This window comes from Ostrinia furnacalis, unplaced genomic scaffold (assembly GCF_004193835.3).
Source record: "Ostrinia furnacalis isolate ACB-3 unplaced genomic scaffold, ASM419383v2 OfSCF3159, whole genome shotgun sequence".
In the NCBI taxonomy this organism is placed as follows: Eukaryota; Metazoa; Arthropoda; class Insecta; order Lepidoptera; family Crambidae; genus Ostrinia; species Ostrinia furnacalis.
The window spans coordinates 365443-375027 of NW_021133398.1; the positions used below are offsets into that span (position 1 = coordinate 365443).

At 40.1% G+C, this 9585-nt stretch overlaps 1 protein-coding gene across 1 annotated transcript; it reads left to right on the plus strand.

Moving 5' to 3' along the window:
- The first annotated feature begins 4420 nt into the window (after positions 1-4420).
- LOC114357452 (uncharacterized) lies at positions 4421-7192 on the plus strand. The gene has a single exon (XM_028311064.1). It carries the CDS (start codon positions 4973-4975, stop codon positions 6068-6070), a length of 1098 nt encoding a protein of 365 aa, XP_028166865.1. The 5' UTR covers positions 4421-4972; the 3' UTR covers positions 6071-7192.
- Positions 7193-9585: the final 2393 nt, after the last annotated feature.

Sequence of the window (9585 nt, forward strand, 5' to 3'; positions counted from 1 at the left end):
CCGTTTGCTTTAACTGAATTAAACTGGAAACTCGTAAATAAGGTTTTTAATTTCCGCACGTCTCGCGGAGCTTGAATTTTTAATGTGTTTTGACAACGCGTTTTAGATTTTGTTTGGACACTACACTTTCTTCGCGATTTTCGTACGAAACCATCTTGTTTGTGCATAGAAATAGGTGAGATGCTTGTGTTTTGTAATTTATAATGTATTGTCACATACAGTTAAAGCTACTTGTATCGTTTCTGGTAACCTGATGTGGCAAAGATTCTGAAATTGTATTGTGTTGTTGGCAATAAACGTCTCCCCAGGACAAAAAAGTCTCCCCAGTCTGAGTAGGTCTTAGAGTCAATCTCATGTTTTAAGTTTAAAGTGACTCAGACATCACATTCTGTGTTTGGTCTAGTTAAATTACGAATCGTGCGGATTTCATCACGGACGCGGTATTGCCCCGCATGCGTGATCCTTTGTGTATCCTAGTTTTTTTTTAATGCATAACAAGGCAGGTATTTGACCGCAATCGCACCTGGTGTTAAGTGAGATGCAGTCTAGGGTGGTAGGTACATAATAATATCTTCCCTGAAGTGCCTATTCACTCTCGCCTTGAAAATTTGCACTTATCGAACGTCCCGCGTCGTAGTCCACACATTAACACATTACAATAAAATTACGAGTACTTGTATAAAAGGGACACTTGCGGGTGTCGCGCATCCGTGAGGAAATTCGCAAGGTTTGACGTATTGACTGTTACACCACGAGTTATTTATAAATAAGGAAACTTTTATACCATTTCCTTTATTGGGAATAAAGCGGGAAACCGCACTCCCTTTAATACCCATTAGGTTTTTGTAAATAGAGGTATTCCCGTAAAAGTATTCCCGTCACTTTCCCCGTTCCCACCCCACATTACTTCTGTTTAGTAGCTAAATAAAATAAATACAGATTACACGGAATGTCCCTGTATAAATATAGCTGTTTCTTTTTGCTTTTTGTTACTCCTAGTTCCTAATGTGTGGGAAGAAATAAAACCCAAAATTACTAGCCTTTGTTCGCAGCTTCACCCGTCTGAAGTTAAGTTAGTAAAAATCGTTATAAATTAAATGTTTAATGTTAAATTTTAATTTCATCAAAATCTATTTATTAGTTTACGTGTGAAATGTACCAAACTTCCTCTCACTAACTTTTACCACTATACTTAATATTTTAAGTAAAACTGCCGTTATATGAATAAACCATTATGTAGGTACTTATTAAGTTATAGTCATAATATTTTATTGCATCAATTTGGTATTGTTCTTAATGTTAAAAATAAAACATAGCAACCTTAATTTTCGTTTCCTCAAATGTAATCGCAACCTTGCTGCGTTACATTTTGCTCTAAAATCCGTTGTCAAATAATTTTGGCTTATGCGATGATAAACAGTGACGTCACGGGAATGCGAGTGTCAGCTGTCATGTGGCCGATTACCGCTGTGAAATCTAAACGAAGTCAGTCAGTACATAATTAATATGTGAAGGTAAGTCTGACGGGGGTAAATACACCATTAAAACGAGCGACCTCGCTTATTCTGACAAAAAAGTGTTACGCGGATGGTTTCAGTCTTCATGAGACATCGATTGGAAATGGTTTTCTTTATATTGTTGTACCTACTCGTAAAATTTGCAACAAAGGTGACTGACTGACTGACTAACGGACTGACTGACTGACATAGTGATCTATCAACGCACAGCCCAAACCACTGGACGGATCGGGCTGAAATTTGGCATGCAGGTAGACGTTATGACGTAGGCATCCGATAAGAAAGAAATTTACGAAACTCCACCCCTAAGGGGGTAAAAGGCGGCGGCCGCTAGTGTGCAACATATAATAAGTGTAACGTAGAGACCCGTATTTCTGTAAATAAGCCTATGTGCTAGTTTTCATACCTTTCTGCACCTTAGTCTCTTTTCATGTATGCGGACCAGATTCGCACGCATGCTGAATCCGCATCACAGGATAAAGGCACTTAACCCAACTTTCATCATCATCATCATCATCATTTTAGCCACAGGACGTCCACTGCTGAACATAGGCCTCCCCCAATGCTTTCCACGTTGATCGATTGGTAGCGGCCTGCGTCCAGCGCCTCCCCGCTACCTTTACGATGTCGTCGGTCCACCTTGTAGGTGGACGTCCCACGCTGCGTTTTCCGGTACGCGGCCTCCATTTCAGCCTAACTTTATTGCCTTAGAGAAGACAAATTCATAACCCCGTTTAATTTAGTAATAGCCAAATTTTGGTCCAAATATCGATGTTTCCGCATAAACAATGTGCCTATGTAACCCGCATTCGTTCACATAAAGGCGAGATAAACTCAACCCTTCTCTGGCTGCGTCTAATTTAGTGAAAAGATAACGATCGAGGCGTTCTTGGTGTAAGTTAGAAGCAGGTGCGGTAAACAACCATTCTAGGCCTAGGATGCGCGCCGCGATAAGCTTTTATCGCGCCATTTTATCGATTTTACCAACATTTTGTCGTCTAAAATCATCGATAAGATTTTATCACGGCGTGCATACTAATTTCTTGACCGGCTGGTGTAAGTTAAATAAGACAAGATTGTCGGTGAGCTTCAGAAGGAATATAGGTCGCGGCAACATGGCCAACCAAGCTCAAAGAATAAGAAATAAGCAACAACAGCGCATTTATTAAAATTCGTCTAGTGATCACATCTTCTAAATATATAAAAGGAGAAACTGACTGACTGACTGACAGATCAACGCACAGCCTAAACGGCTAAACGTAGGCACTTGAAATTTGGAAGGGACGTAGCTTAGGTACCGTAGAGGTGCACTAAGAAAGGAATTCCCGAAATTCCCACGGGAACGGGAATTAGCGGGAAAAACGGGATTGACGCGTACGAAGTCGCGGGCGGCCGCTAGTTATTTATAAGCTACTTTTTACGTATTGACAAAATTAAATGTATGTATTGAAACAGGGGTTTAAAACTGACTAAATCAAACACTGAACCATACGGTAATGGTTTTCACCATAAGTTAGATTTCACAAAAGTAATCTAGAAGCTTCTGCAGTAACGTCAAACGGTGAGTGCAAAGATAGAAAGGCTAATATTGGTTCGCTCATAGGGTCAATTGATGCCACTGGCGAGTGCGTAAGGTCCTGTCACTTGCCAATGGATGGAACTAATGCCCGTATACACAAATATTACTATGAGGTCTCACAGTGCGCGTTGACGCACAGGGTGACACACGAACCAATCACAGAGCTCCATTCAACCTGTGCGTTCGATTTGCTGCTTCACTTACGCAAGCATCGTTTGTGAATACGGGCGTAATTAATGCACGCAAGATACAGCAAAATGACTATCTTCGGTGACTCTCAAATCCGCTGCATCTCCCCTCTCGCTCTACACCTCAGCATCCAACGGAGACGTAGTTAAAGCTGAGCGGGGCCACGTAATTGCCACCCTTAGACAAAGATAGCACCAAAAATGCCGCAAATCTTTGTACTCTAATATAAATAGTATGCGCTGTAATCTGTTTTATTACTGACCCGCTCTTTGGGGCCTGGTTGTTATTCGTAAAACAATTGAAGTTTTTACGGTCGGCCAAAATGAAAATGAACTGCGGGTGTAAAGAGCAGGGTTTTTCCTGTGTGGAAAGTTCGCTCGAGGGAATTGGCCACGTGATTGTGGTTAGCACACGATATCAAGGAGGGTAAAACTTTTTGAGTTTAGAGAAAAAACAAATTGGTAAATATTTGGGTAAAAAGTACCCACAATATCTTCAGTTGTGTAGTGTAAACCGAAAGTCATTGGACGCTGCCAGTCATTGGACAAAACAACCCTTGAATTTTCTTAAAATGAATATTCCTTCAAATACAATGAATATTTCTTTTAAAAAAATCGCCCTTTTAGCTCCATCAGTCGGAATCTCTCAGTTGTTGAAATATAAATGCTATTTTTAATTCAGTAAATAACTGCCTAATAACTTTCTTAAGTGTCAAATGACTGGCAGTTTACCCTACTTACGTCACGACCCGATAGCAGATTAACTTTTCCACCTGCTGTACAAGGACTGAAATAACTTGACGTTGCCATACGAAGTAAGTAGGTAGATAAGCATTATATCATAGAGGTCCAATTAAATTAATTTTAATTACAGTCACAGCAGTCAACCCAAACTCAAAACGATAAAACTCTACTCTACACCAGATTATTGCGTGTACACTAAATCCTGGCTCCCTTCGTATGAAACTCTTATCGAGTTCATATCACATCAAACCCTCCTTCTCTATTACTCAGTTACTCACAAACCACGGACACCATAAAGAATACCTCCACAGATTCAAGGTTACTGACAACGACACATGTCCCTGTGATAATTTAACCACCCAATCAATGTTGCATCTCGTTCAGGGGGCGCTGCTGCGCGTAAACAAACATGGGATGGAGTAAAATTTATTTATTTTTCTAGTATAAAGTGACTTATTCGTTAGTTTAAAGTAGTGCTGGAGTGCAGTGGGCTACGGACATTGTGTATTACATGGAGTTTTGTCTGACTTTGCCGTATAAACAGTGAAATTAGTGACTGATTGTGCCGGATTATCTGTGCAAATATTACGACAAGTTATTTACTGGACATGCGAAATAATCATATAAACCGACGATATACTACAGACTGATGATTCGAAATCTATTTAGTGCTTGAACTGTTTATTATTTTTGGAAGTGAATATATTTATAACCTCAATACTGACTCAGTGCCCGTAATTAAATCATTCTGTGAACATTCAACGCCATCTATTGTTTACAATTGGAAGCTTCTTGCAAGACGAGAAGGCTGCTTTACACGGAGGATTGTCAGGAAAAACAAGGGCCATTTTAGTACCTTGAGTCGTCAACAGAATGCGTTATATGTCACTTCATTAACTAACTCCTGCATGCTAACTAAGGAACTGTTTTGGTAAACATTGAAAATGAGTGTACCGAATAAATGCTCGGGCTGCCAAAGACAGCTGCACAAAAGGGAATTCTTGCGATGCATGACTTGTAAATCAACATATGACTTAGAATGTGCAAATGTCTCATACAAGCTGTTTAATATAATGAAAAAAAAAGACCAGTGGAGTTGCCCGGAATGCATGAGCAAAAAGCCTAAGACGGGTAATATAAACACACCAATTCGTACATCGGCTTCAAGTGGTAGCATGGAGGACTCGGCCCCGTCACCCACACAAGATATGAATATTACACATCGTAGGCAAATCTCGAAACCAACACATGAGACTTCATTCTGTGAGCAGGACTGTTCGAGCCCAGAAACCTCTACTCAAAATACGAAGCAGGATGATATGGTCACAGAATTAAAACAATATATGAATGGCCTGATCTGCAGTCAGGTGGACAGCTTGCGTGCGGCGATCACAGAGCTCACTGACACTATTAGAACGCAAAACAGTCGTATCGAGAAGCTGGAAGCCAGAGTGTATGAATTAGAAAACCGGTCAAATGAGCACCCAAACATTACGTCTTTCGAGAAAACAATAGCTGGGCTTCAAGCGGAAATTCATGACCGAGACCAAGCCCTTTTATTGAACGACGTGGAGATTGCTGGCTGCCCAGAAACACCTAATGAGAACTGCACCCACATCGTAATTACGCTCGCAAAGAAGATCGGAGTCGACATCGATGAAAAAGACGTAGTAAGCGCGGAAAGGGCTGGCCCTCCGCGCCCCGCAGCACAGGGCGGCGGCCCGACCCGCCCTCGTCCCCTAGCCGTGCGCCTTACCCGCCGCGCCACCCGCGACGCTCTGCTTCGTGCTGCACGGGTACGGCGCAATGTCACAACCGAGGGCCTGCCGGGGGCAAGTTCAGCGCACCTATGCTACATCAACGAGCGACTTACCAAACATAACCGGCAGCTATTTCAAAAAGCGCGGGAACGCTCGCGTGCCTGCAAATTCAAATATGTTTGGACGCGAGAGGGCAACGTTTTTGTTCGCCAAGAAGATGGGAAGCCACGCCACAGACTGCGGTCAGAAGAGGACCTAGAAAGGGTTTTTCCTTCAATTTGATGTTCGCGTTGTGTTCCGTTTTGTGGCTGACTCTTGATTTGTTTAATTCTTATTTTTCAAATTATCTTTGTTTTTTCCATTTAGTTGTTTATAAAAATTATCTATATAGTGCACTGTTTAAGTTAGTAATATACACTTTTTCATACTCACACACAAAACTACTTACACATTTACACAATTTACACACTTTTGGCGGATTCGTCAACACTTTAATTTGTATAAAATGTATGCAAATAGCTACCGATTATAATGCATGATAAAAGAGTTAAATGTTTGAGAGTGGGGCTACTTAATGCAAGATCACTGAACACGGGACAAGATGAACTAATAGTTACAATTCTAAAATACAAGTTAGACATATTAGCTATAAATGAAACCTGGATCCGTGATGGCGAAGAAGCGATTGCGCCTGTCATACCTAGGTACAAGTTTATACATAGAGCTCGTAGGGGTAGAACAGGCGGGGGGGTTGGTTTTTACGTAAGACAAGGAATAATAACTAAAGTGCGACAGCACCCTCAGTCCTTGTTAGAACAGTTATGGCTTGAGGTTCGGCTGCCAGGAGGAACCCTGGCGCTGGGCACAGCCTACAGACCAGAAAGCATTTGTGTTGGGGACGCCTTAGACTCTCTAAGTGAATCTTTAAATATTATGTCGCCGTGTGACTACATCTGTATATTGAGTGACCTAAATATCAATGTTAATCGTCCAGAATCCTCACAAACCAAAGAATTACTCTCCTTTTGTAACCAACATAACCTTGACCAACTAGTCAATGAACCAACCAGGATAACCGATAGTACAGAAACCACCCTAGACGTAGTTCTTACCGATGATTCGACACGCTGCAAAAATCTGAAAGTAGTACACAATAACTGCCTAAGTGACCACGCAACTGTTATGGTAGATCTCGATCTAAAGAAACCAAAATTCATTAAACAAGTAACATATCAACGAGTTTTACATAATATAATCCCAACCATTTTTGATAGGGACCTAGACTCTATACCTTGGCAATCTATTATGGAAGGAAAAACTGTCGATGAGATGGTCGCTATTTTTAATGACTATATATTAGCTCTCTTTGACCTTCATGCACCTATACGGAAAATAATTATTAAAGATAAACATAAACCATGGATCACCGATACAATAAAATTTATGATGACCTTAAGAGACGAAGCTTTAGTTAAATCTCACAAAACCAAAACGGACTCGGCTAAAAATTATTACCGCAGTTTAAAGAACTATACAACGACAGCAATTAAACATGAAAAAAAAGCATATTTTAATTCTTTCATAAATAATAATCTAAAAAAGCCTAATATTTTATGGAAAAATATAAAGAATACCACCCTTCTCAACAACAGGCACGCGGACAATATACCTGACCATTTAAATGATCCGAATAAAATCAGTGATTATTTTCTTGCACTACCAACTTGCCAAGACGTCGATTTGAACGATGTCTCGACTAGTATTGGGAAACCTAAACAACAAAATACCTTTAACTTAGAGCCAACAACAGAAGCAGAAGTGTTTAACATTATCAACAGTATTACAACAAACTCGTCAGGACAGGATGGTTTGAACATAAAGATGATTAAGTCAACTCTGCACAAAACTCTTTCTGTTATAACAGCAATTATTAATAAATCTATAGAGACCCACACCTTCCCCGCGCAATGGAAAAAAGCACTAGTTAGGCCTATACCCAAAAAAGACTCCGCAGATGAACTGAAAGACCTGCGTCCTATATCAATTTTACCGGTTCTATCAAAAATACTGGAGAGGGTTGTGTTAAAACAAGTAGTAAACTATTTGGACAGGAATGATATTGTGCCTAAATTCCAGTCTGGATTTCGTCGAGGGCACGGAACTGAAACAGCCTTACTCCAAGTGACGGATGATCTCGCGGAGGCTTCAGATGGGGGATTGAGTAGCATATTGATTCTCTTGGATTATACACGAGCATTTGATTGTTTACATCCACAGCTTCTATTGGCAAAACTAAATCATTACGGTTTCTCAACTGGCGCATGTAAGTGGTTCGAATCTTTTTTAGTGAACAGAGAACAGACAGTAGTTACTTACGGAAATGATGGCAAAAAGTCACTCTCGTTTCCTGGAAAAATAGTACGAGGAGTTCCGCAGGGCTCTATATTGAGTCCTGTTCTGTTCACAATTTTTACTGCTGACCTTCCACAGTGCATAAAAACGTGTAAATACCATTTATATGCGGACGACACACAGCTGTACTACTCTTTTGATAGCAAAGACACTAGGGATGCTGTAAGGAATATTAATGAGGATCTCCAAAATATTTACACCTGGTCTAATAAAAATTCTTTAGTACTGAATCCTAATAAATCGCAGGTCTTGATCTTGGGAACAAAAAATCAAATAAAAAGAGTTGTAGATTGCAATGAAGAAATTTCCATCAATAATGTCGTCTTACAGAGGGTAAACTCCGCGCGAAATTTGGGTTTACTCCTAGATGGGGAGCAAAAATACGAAGATCACGTAAACAGTAAAATTAGAAATGCTTTTTTCAAACTTAAGATATTATACAAAATTAGACCGTACTTACGTGAAGAATTGAGATTACTTTTGGCTGACGTACTTGTCCTTTCTCCTTTTAATTACTGCAGCGCGGTGATCGGACCCAAACTTAATACCCGGACCGAAAAGGCGATTCAACGCGTACAAAATGCCTGTATTCGTTTCTGCTACAATGTGCCATGGAGGGAATATATAACTCCTTACTTGAATAAGAAAGGTATCCTTAATATGAAGGCTCGCAGTGAACTCCATTTTGCCTGCACTGTACACAGAGTAATCTGGAATAAAAAACCGGAGTACCTATTTGAAAAACTTACCTGGGTTAAAAACAACACACAGAGGAGCCTGCGATCTGTATTGCAAAACTCACTTAGAATACCTAAACACAATTCTACGCGTTATAGAGGATCTTTCAAGTTCTATGCAGCCAGTATATGGAACGATCTACCCCCGCCTATGAAACAAAAAATGAGCATTCAGGGTTTCAAAAGTAAATATAAAGCTGCCTTACTTAAGAAACAGATAGATGCAGAAGATCTTCGCCGTGGGTACTGGAAACTACTGCCCCTAAGAGATTATTTCACGTAGCATACAGTACAAAACACAAAAACACACACACACCACACACACACCACACACACACTACACACTTACACTACACAGGCAGAAAAAGTGTATTTTTTCTATTTTTTTAGTCAGTTTAAATGTTTATTTATTTTTTTTTACTCATTTTTTTTTTCGAAGCCCCCGTGACCATTTTCTCGACCAACACCTTAAGAGAAATGGTGGTGGCTGAAAACCAGCGCTGTCTAGGGCAGGTAGTCCTTGGCGGCACATGCTGAGCCACCTCCATTTGCTTTTTCTTTTAGCATAAGTTATTTTAAGCTTATAATGTAATTTTGTTTCTTGTAATTCCTTTTATGTTTAAAAAGCAATAAACGTTTTTATTATTA

Bases quoted from the DNA above. Each gene is read 5' to 3' on its own strand.
- LOC114357452 (XM_028311064.1), top strand. From the start codon at position 4,973: ATGAGTGTACCGAATAAATGCTCGGGCTGCCAAAGACAGCTGCACAAA.